Source organism: Dryobates pubescens, chromosome 27 (genome assembly GCF_014839835.1).
Source record: "Dryobates pubescens isolate bDryPub1 chromosome 27, bDryPub1.pri, whole genome shotgun sequence".
Taxonomy (NCBI): domain Eukaryota; kingdom Metazoa; phylum Chordata; class Aves; order Piciformes; family Picidae; genus Dryobates; species Dryobates pubescens.
The window spans coordinates 15,256,582-15,271,029 of record NC_071638.1 but is presented as its reverse complement, the minus strand read 5'-3'; the positions used below and the strand labels follow the sequence as shown (position 1 = coordinate 15,271,029).

General features: G+C 40.4%; 1 protein-coding gene across 4 annotated transcripts in view; it reads right to left on the bottom strand.

Annotated features, from left to right (window-relative positions):
• Positions 1-14,448, bottom strand: part of SRPK2 (SRSF protein kinase 2) — a 145,440-nt gene that overhangs the window by 86,797 nt on the left and 44,195 nt on the right. The window contains exon 1 of one of the 4 annotated variants that reach the window (XM_054173938.1): positions 10,249-10,494. The exons of the other annotated variants lie outside the window; for them this stretch is intronic. Within the exon in view, the coding sequence (XP_054029913.1) occupies positions 10,249-10,286 (38 nt within the window). The 5' untranslated portion in view covers positions 10,287-10,494. Of the gene's footprint in view, positions 1-10,248; positions 10,495-14,448 lie in introns of those variants that run through there. 4 annotated transcript variants of the gene reach the window in all.

Below are 14,448 nucleotides of genomic sequence, written 5' to 3'. Positions count from 1 at the left end.
TATGTGGGTTTCTGTTCTCAAGAGTTCTAGTGAACTTCAATCCCAAGGAACTGGAAAGGGGCAATAGGACTGGTGTGTCCATGTTATTCTTCCTTGAGTGCTCTGTGTATGTCTCTGTCGACGCCAGTAACAGCACTGGTCTAAGTCTCTTGCTCTGTGTGGCCAGCTGGCATGCATTTTCTGTGTGTCAGTGTGTGTGCACCTACTGCGAGTAAGTACTCAGTCACCAGACGGCTGGCCCTGAGGACACAGACCTGCATTAGTCTTGTACTAAACTCTTTAGGTAGGGCACAAGGTATACTCCTGAGACCCAAAGCCCTCCACACCTGGCTACCTCTAGCAACTGGCATGGCTAAAAGAACAGGTGCCTTTAAGCAAGTTTCTTATTCTTAGCAAATGTATTGGTTCCTCTTTGGAGGTGAAGTGTATAAACCTGCCTTAAATTTCAGTTCAGGCTAGTCCACACTGCCTAAGCTGTTTTGGCATCTACACACTTAATGCAGTTAATACATTTTGTAAACCACTGAGTATTTGAATGATAACAAAACAAAACAAACAAACAAAAGTGTTGGCATTCTCAGGCACTATTCTACTCCAGCTATATGTCCACTGTTCCTTTTAATAGTCCTTGAAATTCCTATGTGCAAAGCATGTCTGAAAGGAATCTTGAAAAGAAAACACGTAGGACAGATACAGTCAAGTCAACACTCAATGAACACCATTCTAACAGAAAAGTAACACAAAGCAAAAGCATATATCAAACCAAGTACTGTAAATTAAATTACAGGACCATAACAACTTTGCCTAAGGAGCAATAGGATCTTTCAATACCAGTGACCTGCACAAAATTTACGCATTCTCTGGCAGCACACTACAGTTACAGTGCCTAAAGAATAGGGTCCATGCTCATTCATCATGCCAGTAATCTACCCCCATATCAAGAATGCATGTGAGAAAAGGGAAGGCTTTTTACCTTGATCACCAGTAATATCTTTTTAAGCTCTGCATTCTTTCACTTCTGCGTGAAACATGAGCAATCTGAGGAAGGCTCTATGCTTTATTTGGCTTTCTAGATTAACAGTCTGAAACACTAATTACCTGGGAAGGAGCTAAATGACACTTCAAACGAAGTATGTAAAATATTGTTTGTACTGTTATTTATACTAGAATAAAACCTTCTAATTGATAAAAGTATACTTTTATCACTATGACTGATCATCTTTTTCATGGCACTTAGGGAAGTCCTGGTTAAAAGCTGTATTAGTCTTCTTGGAAGCAGACACTTCTCATAGGTTAAGACACCAAGCAGCAGTGGAAATTCCTGACTCTTCTCACATATGCAACAGGAGCTGTCAGAAAGGCTTTACACTTTCATACTGGGGATGACAAAGCACCACTGAGGAAACCACCACACGTGGTCTCCTATGGGTATGGTAATCCTTTTATAGAAAGACTCATAAAGAGCAGAGATGATTCCAAACATCTTCCATTCTAGTTCATGGCATGAAATAAACAGACGTTGATATGTCTGTTTGGTATTTGGGCATGGCAGGATATGAATGCATCTATGGACACAGGCCACAGCAGCTGAAGATGACAGACAATAAAAATCTGCAGGTTTTATATGATGCTGGATACAGAATAACAGAACAGTTGTCCACTGAAACCCATAGGAATTTCATGACCCTTTCCCCACCTCCACAAACAAAAAAAAAAAAAAACAAAAACCAAAACCCCCCCAAAAAAATCTTAAATCACTGCTGTATCTTGTGATAGAGTGGTTACTAAAGAAAATAACAGTCTCTTTGTAGCAGCACTAATGACAAAAAACAATTCTCCTAGCTTTTACCAGAACTACTGCTAATATTTAAGCTTTCACAACTCTGAAGAAACATGCAGCTGAAGAAGAGGGAAGTGTTTCTGCACTAATACAGCTGCCTTTGCCTGCCCAAGAGACAGACACTATCCCTAAGCATAGTACAACACAGCATCAGAAGCGAGGACAAGTGCCTGCATTCTTAGGAAACTGCTTCATGAAAGCAAAGCACTAAAATTCTTGAAATGTTTCATGCTACTCCAATGACCTTTCACCAAATGAGAAAGAGCTTTAAGAAATCCTTGTCCCTTCCACAGACCTACACTGCTCCAGGTTTTGCAAAAAATATCTTCAAGATTAAGCAGCACAACACCAAAATACAGATGTTTCACAAGCTTTCAAGAGAAGAAAACAGGATCTTTTAGTGAGGGTATCACTAATTTACAGACATTTGCTGTTTCAGCAGAAAACAAGGTAAAGTTAGAATTAGGGCACATTTATCAGCACAGAGAGGTTATTTAAAGTGTCTTCTGAACATCCTATTAAACACAATGGCCAACATTTCATAGGAACACCTACATAGGATGTGGTTCTGGTCTTGAACATTGTCCAGTTCAAAGAGAAGCAATCAACCAGCATAATTAACCTAAAGCTGTATTCAGATGAGAAAAGCAGCATAGACAAACTTGGTAAAGAACTGGTCCTCCTTTGGCTGTAGCACATGTCCCAGGCAAAGCTTGGAGCTGCATGCATTTGGCTTTAAGTCTTTAAGGCTCCAATTACAAAAGAGAGAAGACGACTGAATAACAGAAAGGGAAATAGCAATTCATTATCCATCTAGTCACAATCAGTGGCATGAGTTTGGTAAATGACTTTCACATTTGCTTTTAAGTCGTGTTTAAAACGGTGATTAGGCCCAAAGCTGACTGTTGCTATTTTGTCAGAGACTTTACCCAAGCCTAAGTGTGAGTCTTGAAGAAAATACAGAAGCACCTGGGGCAGATATGGGCTCCAGACTGTAAAATTCCTGCAGACAGACCTAGTAAGACCTTTGGGTCACAACATCCTTTGTATAGGAAAGGTTATTTTTCAACCAAATGGAAGTGCTGATGAATATCCTTCCAACTGCATAGCAGAATTCATGGCAACTCACAAGCTTAGAGATGCTAAAATTTCCCAATAATACGTTTAGAATATACAAAACAGGCAATAAGATGGAATGCTTAAATTGAAATACATTTGCTTAACCTATTGCTTAGTGTCTCTTGCTAACTACACATTAACTGTGGATCAGGGAAAATACATGTATCACAGTAATTTTACTGAACTGTATGAACATCTGAAAATTTCATATTCATTTGTGTGAAGTTGCAGAAAATTACAAATTAATTTATCCTGTGACACAGCACAGCAACAACCGAAATACACTCATGTGGCAGAAACACACGTTGGTTTATGCAATCTGCCAGGCAACATTCCCTTTCTATCTCTTTGGGGGCCTGGATTGGACACTGTAGTGAAGCCACGATCAAGACAGTGAGTAGGCCAGAAGTTACAAGACATAAACCAGATTGAATCTGTAATACAAAAGGCTATGTTTAAAATGGCCTGTTACTTTGCTGATATTTTACCCTGAAGTGCAATTGGAATACCTATGTTTTACCTTTGAAAGTCTATTGTTCAAGTCATGGTTTTCAAATGTTTTACACACATGCAATCAGCACTGGATTGCTTGAATTAATTTTCAGTGAACAGTTCTCAGAGAGAAAAAACTCACTAAACCTCCTCAGTACCTCCAACCTCTCCCTTTCCCAAAGTTCTCTCATTTATTTCCTAGAGTAAGTGCCAAAAACTGAGATTTGTCTTTTCAAAAGTTACCGCCCCATAACAAAATCTCTCAAACAGCTGCACAACAAAAACTCTTAAAGAAGATAAAAATAGGTTTTAAAAAAAAATCAAGTGGGGCACAGAAGATCTCAATAGTAGGAATATTAATGATGCTTTCATTTGTGACTAAGTATTAAAGTACATGATTTCTTCATGTACTGCCAAAATTCCACAGATGAAGTCTATCACTGGAAAATAAAATATGCATCAACTTCTAAATCTTTGCAAAGCCTGCTAAAGAATTGATACAGGCACTGTCAACTCTAAACCAACCAGTGTCCCCTAAAAACACCACCTTAAGTAATAAAGCTGATCCACAAGTGGCTGCTTCTACACAGGCCATGTTTCTTTCTCACAAGGACAACTGCATGCTGCAGCATTCTTTGTCTCTACATCCTTTTCATATTTCACCTAAAAGCCTTGCATGATAAAATGATGAGCTTGTAAAACCTTTAACATGAAAAACACAGAAAACAGGAGTTATTTTGGTCCAATTTTAGTAACCTGAGATCAATTAGCAAGTCCAAATGAGCTACAGAGGCATACCATCCTCAAATAGAGTTAGGTGGTAGAATGAAGTGCCTCCCTGGACAACAGCTTAACGGCCCACAATAAGACAGGATGATTTCCTCCATACTTCTGAGATAAAACCCCCAAATATCAGGATCAGCTTACTATTCTAAAGAATGAGGGGGAGAGAAAATATTGTTCATTGTTACCAGATATTAAACAACACTGAAAAACTGAAGTTGTGTGACTACTAAAATTACATTAAACAGCCCTGAAATGGATGTCAAGCAGTATTTCTTTTACACTCAAAACCAAAATAAAGCAAGAAGACAGCTATAGAAAAGATGTTATTTTAGAAACCATACGACCAAGTTAGCAGGACCCATGAAACACATTGCATTATTCTGATAATTTCTGTTTGTATGTTACATAAATTACTATAAGACTATCTTACAACGCTCTATTACCTAATAATTATCCTTAAACATATATCTGACACATAGCAATGCCAGCTCACACTGAATGTTGTGGCCTAATGGTGGTTCTACTTTCATTTTTATGCTTCACCGTCAGTGATACTCCTGCCTTTGGAAAAGTAGTGCATCCACAATTAAATTCAATTTAACACCAAAAGAAAACAAACAAACAAAAGACAAGAACAACAAATACACGGACACACACAAAAAAACTCCCCAAATGTTCCCAAACCTAAAGGAATCCTTCAGCATTGTAATTAGTTTCATAATGCGTCTTCTATTAGTTAACATTAGGTCTCTTAAAAAAGGAAGCAGACAGTAATCAGTCTCCAGTTTCTTCCTTCCTCCTCATTATTTTAGATTTCTTCCTCTAATTTTATACCTGACTGCATTCTTATCATGACTTGATGGAGGACTATGTAAACGCACTGAGAAGTACCTCAATTTGCCCTGCGGAGGTAAATCCCATAGAGGCATATACATAGCACAAGACAAAAAAAAACCCAAAACCCAACCAACAAACGCTAACTGCCACAACAGCAAAACCCCACCCAACAGTCACAGTACCACAGTATCACCAAGGTTGGAAGAGACCTCAAAGATCGTCGAGTCCAACCTGTCACCACAGACCTCATGACTAGACCATGGCACCATGTGCCACATCCAATCCCCTCTTGAACACCTCCAGGGATGGTGACTCCACCACCTCCCTGGGCAGCACATTCCAATGACGAACGACTCTCCCTGAAGAGCTTTCTCCTCACCTCCAGCCTAAACTTCCCTGGCGCTGCTTGAGACTGTGTCCCCTTGTTCTGGTGCTGGTTGCTAGAGAGAAGAGACCAACCCCTTCCTGGCTACAACCACCCTTCAGGTACTTGTAGAGAGCAATGAGGTCACCCCTGAGCCTCCTCTTCTCCAGGCTAAACAACCCCAGCTCCCTCAGCCTCTTCTCATAGGGCCTGTGCTCAAGGCCTCTCCCCAGCCTTGTTGCCCTTCTCTGGACATGATCAAGTATCTCGATGTCCTTCCTAAACTGAGAGGCCCAGAACTGGACACAACTGGTCATCCTTAAACCTTGCCTGCACCACCTCACCCAGTACTTCTATACACTAAACGCAAACTCTGCTGTCCTACTGTCATTTGAAACTATCTTCCCTTTCCTGCTATTCATGAAACCTCTCAAAATCATGAAAATGGAATTATACACACACTAATTATATGTTTAGACTGGTCATGAGTGGCTGCTACTTATTTTTTTTAAAAATCATAGGATCACAGGATGTTAGGGTTGGAAGGGATCTCCAGAGATCAAGTCCAACTCCCCTGCCTGAGCAGGACCATATAACCATATCATCTAGTACATGTCACACAGGAATGCATCCAGATCGGTCTTGAAAGTCTCTAGGGAAGGAGACTCCACAACCTCTCTGGGGAGCCTGTTCCAGTGCTCCGTGACCTTTACAGTAAGGAAGTTCTTCCTTGTGTTGAGGTGGAATCTCCTGTACTGTTGCTTGTATCCATTGCCCCTTGTCCTATCACAGGGCGCAACTGAGCAGAGCCTGTCCCCTCCCTCTTGACACCCAGCCCTCAGATATTTATAAACATTTATTAAATCCCCTCTCAGTCTTCTCTTCTCCAGACTAAACAGCCCCAGGTATCTCAGCCTTTCCTCATGAGGCAGTGCTCCAGTCCCTTAATCATCCTCACAGCCCTTCGTTGGACTCTCTCAAGTAGATCCATGTCCCTCCTGAACTGGGGAACCCAAAACTGGATGCAGTATTCCAAGTGAAGTCCCAGCAGGGCAGAGTAGAGGGGCAGGAGAACCTACCTTGAGAAATAAAAATCACTGAAGCAGAAATCTATTTTGAAGAAATGTGTATATGCATTTTTTTGCAGAAAGATGAGAAAAGAGCAGGTCAAATACTTCAGACTTAGCAGCCTTGATAGCAACCATTACCAGTATATACCCTGGGGTCAAACTGCATTGCTAAGATGACACAAATTTAGAATCCAAAATTAGAACTAAAAAACACTGAGTTTTTTGTCCTAAAATATGAAAGAAAATACATATACATTAGGTTTAGAGTCTAAGGAGTAGAAAGGTATCCAGACAGAATAACTGATTTTCCTCTGAACTAGCAAGGAGATCCTTAAAAATGCCAGGAAAAAACATCTGTACATCTCAAAAGTTGACTCTGCTGTACCTGAGAACAACACGTAACTCTCACAACAGAAACAAAAGTATTTTTTTTCTTTATTGGAGAGTTCTTGAAAGATCCACCTCCTCCATCTGGCTGTTACTTGCTTTCTCATGACATTTGCAAAGCTTCAACAAGTAACCTCACACAGCTTCCACTGAAACATGAAGAACATAGGGGCACATGGTAGTTCATAAAGAAACCAGATGTGTCACACTCCTAAGCATGCTGCAGGAAAACCTTTCCATGATATACTTAAAGCTCAGATATCCAAACAAATCAATTCATTGTAACAAGCTACAGTAAGTTACCTGATCTGCTGTAACTCCACTGTAACCAACCATGTGCACACACACAGATGTAGTTACCCCAGTTACCTTATCAACAAGGAATGAGGACTTTGTCACACACTGCTAACATCCACATGGGCAGCACTAACTACCCAGAATGTACCACTTATAGGTACAGTCTGCTTAATGAAATAACCTGTAACACCCCAAAACACAGATATCTTATTCCTCCCCATCTGCAATTACACTTTTCTATTGGGAAGGGTAGGGATGAATCTCACTACAAAAAATGTCTCCAGTTTGTATTCATTTACTTCGCAAGGCTGCAATGCCTTTTAACCTCTCAGTGCATCCTCAACAAAAGTGTTCATCTCATTTTCTCATTAATCTCTCCTAAAAACCTCTTAAAAATGTAACAACCAACTATCCTAGGAGAACATTGCAGGATTTCTAACATGTTCAGCTTCTGTAACAGCCAAACCATCCATTAAATTCCAGCTTCCTTCTCTTTTTTTTTTCTTCCAGGATAACATGTTGAACTTGCCAAGTGAGCAGGAGAACCTACAAACATTAAACTGTCTTGTAAAAACAAAGGCCAACTAAAGAAAGGGTCAAATAATGAGCTTCTCTCTCATCCCTTCTGTGTTCCTGTTTCATTGGTTTCTGCAAATGCAGAGAGCACCTCCTCTCCTCTCCCCTCCCACTCCAAAAGCACTGTCTGGCAGTCTCCGTTAGTGTGGAAAACAAGAACCAAGTCATGGACTCTCTCAGATCTTCAACCCAAACTCAAGCCTCTCAGAAAGTCCAACCTCCAGGAGCAAGGGTGAAAGAATAAAAATAATAATTTTTTTAAAAAGCAAGTATGAATTCCCTTGTGTTTCTCAAAAACATGCATATTTTCTTGTCTGTATGCTACGAACACACACTGAAATTTTACTATAGAGCAGCTTAAGAACAGTTTAGCCTTTTAGACAATCAATATTGCATTTCTTTTCTTAAAAAAACCTCTTGCAGGCTGATTTTTCAAAGGGCCTTGAAAGGAACTGGCAGCTAATAGGATAGCACTGTTTCATAACAGCTTGCAAAAAAATTCAGTCTATTTTTAGATATATGAAAAGAATGTGGTTAGTGAAGGGGAAAAAAAAAATCACAGTATATAAAATGCTCTTATTTGTAACTGACCTTGTAAACCATGAAGCTGATGTGTCAGATCAATCTCCAGGTGAACATAAGTACCACATTTAAATCCCCAAAAGAAATGCATATACAAAATTCAGGTTTTAATCTTGCCAGATAAAGCATCAAGCTGTTATAAAACCTTGCTTTTAATGAATGGCACTGAAATGGATCTCGGGCAGAATGAAGCTTTCAGTAATCGTGTTATAATCCTTTCATCTAGTACTACCATTAGAGTTCAACTATTCGCATATTTTGCTGATCTTTTTCAGGGTGCTGCAGAGCATTTATATTTATATATATCTACGTTATATACTGAATTCTCTCACAGCAACACCAACAAAAGCCTTTCCAAAAATGAAGTTAACACCTGTTTCCTTTACTATTTTCACTCTGTCATCCCCTCTGTTGTCACCACCATTTTGTTAGGTCTTTTAAATAAAAATTAAAGCATCAGTGTGGGATAAAGGTGAAGTAATTTAAGATTTCTTTCACAATTCTTAATTTTGAATAAAATAAATAAATATATCTCAAAGCTCTTCTTATATTTCTCCATTTTGGAAAGGTGACTTAACAACCTATTTCCCACACACCATTTTCTGTATCTCCTATTACTGGTATTTTGTTACACTACAGATGGTTAAAGGCAATGCAGTTTGCTTCCACATATCTTACACAGATATAAATCATATTCAACTGCTCGGTTTTTGGTATGGTGTGTGGGTTTTTTTAAACCATGCATGCTACACAGCACTCATTTTGAAAGATGTCTTTTAGTCTGCTTCCTTAAGATTGCTTCTAATGCTTTATCATGTGCATGCTGAGCCACTCAATAAAATGTACTTCAGAGGATAATTTCAGCTAAACTCACAATGCGAGTGCTTAGAATATAAAATTTTCCTTTTTTTATCTCTACACCCAATATTAAAATGGCAAAGCAGTACACTCATTTGGCTCTTCTGCATACAAAGGATGACTGTGAAACAGTTGAAAAATATTAACGGTATTAGGTTGTTCTGGATTTAAGCAGTTTTGAAAATAAAAATTTCTTCTACAATTCAGTCACGAGGAAAACAGAAGTGAGCTGGGCTGGATGACTTACAAATCAAAAATGATCACCAGGAGGTTATTTTATGTCAGAGAACTTTAATGCACATTTAGTATTCCGAAATATTTCATCAAAAGAAACAGCTACTTGAAACAGTAATAATCTGACTGACAGGTAAAATAATTGCTTTAAAAACACTTCTGAGTCATTTTGTCCTTACCTGCAGGCATGAACCATTACTGCATGCAGCGACTGCTCCATTTCCTAGGACAGACTTGAACAAGAACCACATTCTCTGATTCTATGATCTATCTCATACAATGTGACTAATTGGAGGATTTGCAATTCCTGAGCTACTTCGCAAAGGGCACTCCCTTTCCACATAACAGGACACGGAACGCTTCACCAAGTTGCATTTCCTACGTATCTAAATTGAAAGGAACCCTTTGCAACCGTGCAACGGTTTCCTGCAACACAACAAAAACCCGAGGGGCTTTAAAACCCGATTTAGAAACCGAGATGCTGTTCTTGCACGACAGTGAAAAGGAGCAAGGACTGCAACACCCGCACACACAAACCAGCAGCCTGCTTCAGTATGATTTGCATGCTGCAGCCCCGCAGGCTTAATTTTAAAAAGAAAAAAAAAGCCAGAAACCAAAAAATCTCTGAAAAAAAAATATGCACGGAGCTTAACCAAAATGAGAGGTTCAATGGATGCGGTGTAATAACCGGCATGCAGTACGTAAACAATGCTAGAAAACTTGACGAGGAAAAGCAAAAAAAAGCCCTGCGCCGCTGCTTGGCAGTGCCACACCATGAACGGTTCATGCAAGAGATGCAGCCGTACCTTTCTGAAGAGGACGACTTCTCAGAGTTAACTGACATCAGCAGCTCAATCTTCTGCTTGATTTCTGGAAAAATCAGAAAACGTTCACAACCGAGACCGCCTGCCCTCGCTTTCCGCAACCTTTTTAACCAAGCGACTTTATTTCCCTAAGCCCTTTTGTTAGGAAGGAGGCCGCAGGAGCCACGGTACCCGTGCGAGGGTCGGCCCAGCCGCGCTCTGAGGGACGAGGCGGGAGGCGGCGGCCCGGGCCGGCCCGCGCACATGACTGGGCACGGCGGCGGGCGGAACCATTCCGCGGCGCGCGGGGGTGGGTGGGGGAGAAACCGGCTCGGAGGAATCCGGCACGGGCATGGGATGAGTGTCGCCGTCGCCGGCGGGTACACGGAGGTGACCTTGTAAGGGGGAAAAAAACCCGACCGAGGCACTTGTGGCACGGATTATCTTCCCGGTTAGTTATCTAAAATGTATTCAACACCCTCGAAAACCTGCAGATTAAAGGCCCTGAAAAATATGGCTCTTTGGCTCATTTTGTCACAAAGAACGAAGCGTTAAATCACTATTCCCATGCATCAGGCATGAAAAACACTACGCATATCTAGATTTTAGTCTTTAGCTCCTTGCCTCTAATTGCTTCCAAATATACCGTAAAAAGTAATACTTAGATTTGCTTCATTTTAGAAGTATCAATTAATTACCAATCCAGCACTTGTGAAGGACTCGGCAAAAACACTCGCCGGGGCATCCTGGGCTGATGATGCCTCATTCTGTGCTAACAGAAACCGCCTTGGCTGCGCACCCCACACGGCCCCCCGCACCAACTGCTACTAGGGGAAGGAGAGGCACCCCCGTCCCTGTCACTTGTTTCTCAAGACCCTGGGGAAGCAGAACAGAGAGACCGTGGGAAATGAGTGCACCAGAAACTCCGGAGTCAAGAGATTCGTAACACAAATAACCCCAAAAGAATAATGTCACAGATGTAAGCACCATATTAAGATCCAGAGACTGTAGTTCCATCTAAGGCAACTCTGGTAAGACCTGTGTAACATTAAAGATTATGTCCACTTGTTTCCAATCAAAGTAAATCTCAACTATTTGGGATTAACCATCATACAACAGGAAAGCTTCAATCTGATTTCCCCCCCCCATACATTTCACATATAAAATCTAGTTCCTCATTTCTGTTTTGTTATTATTTGTTTTTTAAAAAGTTAAAAAATCATTACTACTTTATCACCCTCCTGTTCTAGTGGAAGGGTTGCAAGTTAGCAGTGATCATCACCTGATTATGTGTATGCCACCTGTTCTTCCCAAAACATACTTCCTGGAGAAAGCTACAAGAATCAGTTCTCACATCCCAAGGAGACGCTTCTCACAGCTTTCAAGACATGTCTGACATGTCAATACATCCACAACTGACTTCAGTGGGTGACTTCAAGAACTATGAAAGACTTCCTTTAACCATTTCCCGCCACAGGCAGCAGGTCCTCCTCTAGACAGATACCAAGAGGCTTCTCTGCTCACCCAGATTCACATCCTAACACAGGCAGAAGTTCAGTTGCCACAAGAAGGACCAGGTTGATGGCTAGGAAACTTCCCACGTTCTGGACAGCTCCGGAGCTGCTGTGTTCTAGAAAATAAGCCTGCTTATCTAGTCTATGGGACCTCATCATTGGAAGCCGTAACAGTTCTTATTTAAGCCATGTTCGTCTTTCTCTCTGTGCCTTAGTTCTTCTCCAGCCATCAAGAGGATATGGCAGCACTAACTAAATTCCCCAGGGATACTGTTGTTTTTTTCAGCTAAAACCAACCCAACAATCTATGATAAAGTAATAGTGAGAACCCTCAAACACCAAATTATCTCATTTTGTACTCAGTGCAGTTTTGAAAATGGCTATTAAGTACAGCTTAAAAAAATTACTATTAAGTATGACTTAGAACGACACAGTGGCTAAGAACTGAAAACACTAAATATCCACCCAATCACTGAAAAAAACATTTAAGGTACAGTAAAAAACATTCTGACATCATTAAGAACTATACTGGACTGCTCCATGAAGAGCTTTAATGCTGCTTTGTTTTCAGCTGTACAATTACACTGTTATTTAGTGAAACATATGACACTGGTGTTAATCATACAAGTTATGCAATGCAGTGGATATAGAATCATAGAATGGTTTAGGCTGGAAGAGACCTAGAGACTTAGAGATCACTGAATCCAACCTACCTGCCATGGGCAGGAACGCCTCTCAACTAGACCAGGATACTCAAGGCCTCATCCAACCTGGCCTTGAACATCTCCCCAGAGGGGGCATCCACAACCTCTCTGGACAATCCATTCTTTCTGTTTTTAAGAAACTATCACTTGTTGTCCTACTGCAATACAGGAATGCTGATTTCTCACATTTCTGATACACTTAACGCTCTCTTGGAATCACCTACTTGGGTATTTTTAAAGAATACATCCATAGTAATATTACTGCTGTCCTTCCAAACAGTCTTTCACACATCAGCTCAGGTTAAAAAGTAACAAAATACCCTGAACAAAACTTGTTTTCCTTCAAAATGGCTGCCACCTCCCTTTAGTACCTATGAGGTAACTCTGCCCTAATTCTTAAAGGCAAACATCTTTCATACAGGATACACTGTTTGTTGTTTAATGTTGTACTCATTAACACAAAGGGAGGACAAGGATAATCTGACAGTATGTATGTATACTTTAATGGCAGCTGTGGCACTGTTTTTTCCAAGCAAAAAAATCCAAGACTGCTCATTAAGAACTCAACAATGTTATTTCATTCTGGAAAAACAGCAAGCATAGCACTAGCATGTTAAAACTTCATCTCACTGTATCCTCACTATCAGCAGGCCTCAGAAATGTATGGGATACAAAAAGGAATTAAACATGGTAGGAAGGAAACATGCACTGGCAGAAACCACAAGCTTCAGAACATCCACCATGCAGTCAAATTGTTTCTGCTTCCCAAAAGGGAAAATACCCTAGAAACTGTGGCAATGCCAGCGACGAGCAGTGTGAGCAATCCGGCAGTGCAGGCCTAGAGCCTGACAGGGTGGTAGGCCATGCTCAGCACAAGTGCAGAGCCAGCTAGCAGTGTACCAAACAGTGCTGTGCCTGCAGCATGTAACTAAAACAGGACACTGGTAGCTATAAACATAGAAAATTATCTTGGGACATCAGGACATGCACCTGCATCAACAACCTCACGTGTCAGCAGTAGTTGGACCAATAATCTATAACAGTGTGATGTGTGGTCACTCATAGGGAACCAATGAAGCCATGCCAAGGCACTCCGAGTTTATATAAGTTGTAGAAGTTCCCTTGCTACGCACTTTCCTTTCCTTTCCCATCTTCTTCTTTGCTTTACACTACTGTGCTGTACTCACTGTGCTCGCACTATAGGCCTGCAATACTGGAACAATAAAGGAACAATACTCGATCACATTGGTCGTCTGTATTGACTCCAATCTGTCGTCATCTTTAAGAAACTACACAGATGAATTTGCCTTTTACTTGTTAAAGTTTCCATTTAGAGAGATACACAGCCTAAGTCACACATTTAGTACCTCTGAAAAAATTTCAGTGCACTCCACTTCCTAAGTTTCTTGTTTATGGAAATTTTGGGAAAAAGTTTGTAGATAAAAATCGAGGAAGCTTTAGGGTTTTAAGATACACTACAATTACTCTTAAAGCGGCCTACTATAAACTCAGGGAAACAGAATTACAGTTAAACCTAACTATGCATTTGAATTTCTCTTCAGTCACTCACGTGACTAACTAAGCCTTCCTGACATAACCTGACATCTTTGCCATGCTGTTGCACTCATTAATGAAGTGCCTACTGAAACACAAAGATTGTATTTAGAGGAACTTTTCAGACTGGTAGTTCTGAGTTTGGCAGCATTTGCCTGACCTGATGCACATCCAATATCAAGCTGTTGCTTTTCCCTCCCTCATCCTATCTCACCATAATAACCAACTCTGTCCAATGTCTGTTTGAAACTGCAGTTGTCCAAAAAAACATTTTTTAAGGAAAAAAAGCACTAACAATATTTATACAGTGCAATTTACATTATTGATATTTTATTACCTTTATGCTTTGTATGTATTTTACCTTAATGAGAAAGGTTTTATTTGGAGGGGACAGGGATACAGTTAAGAACATTTCTTAGAGCTGCCATTGT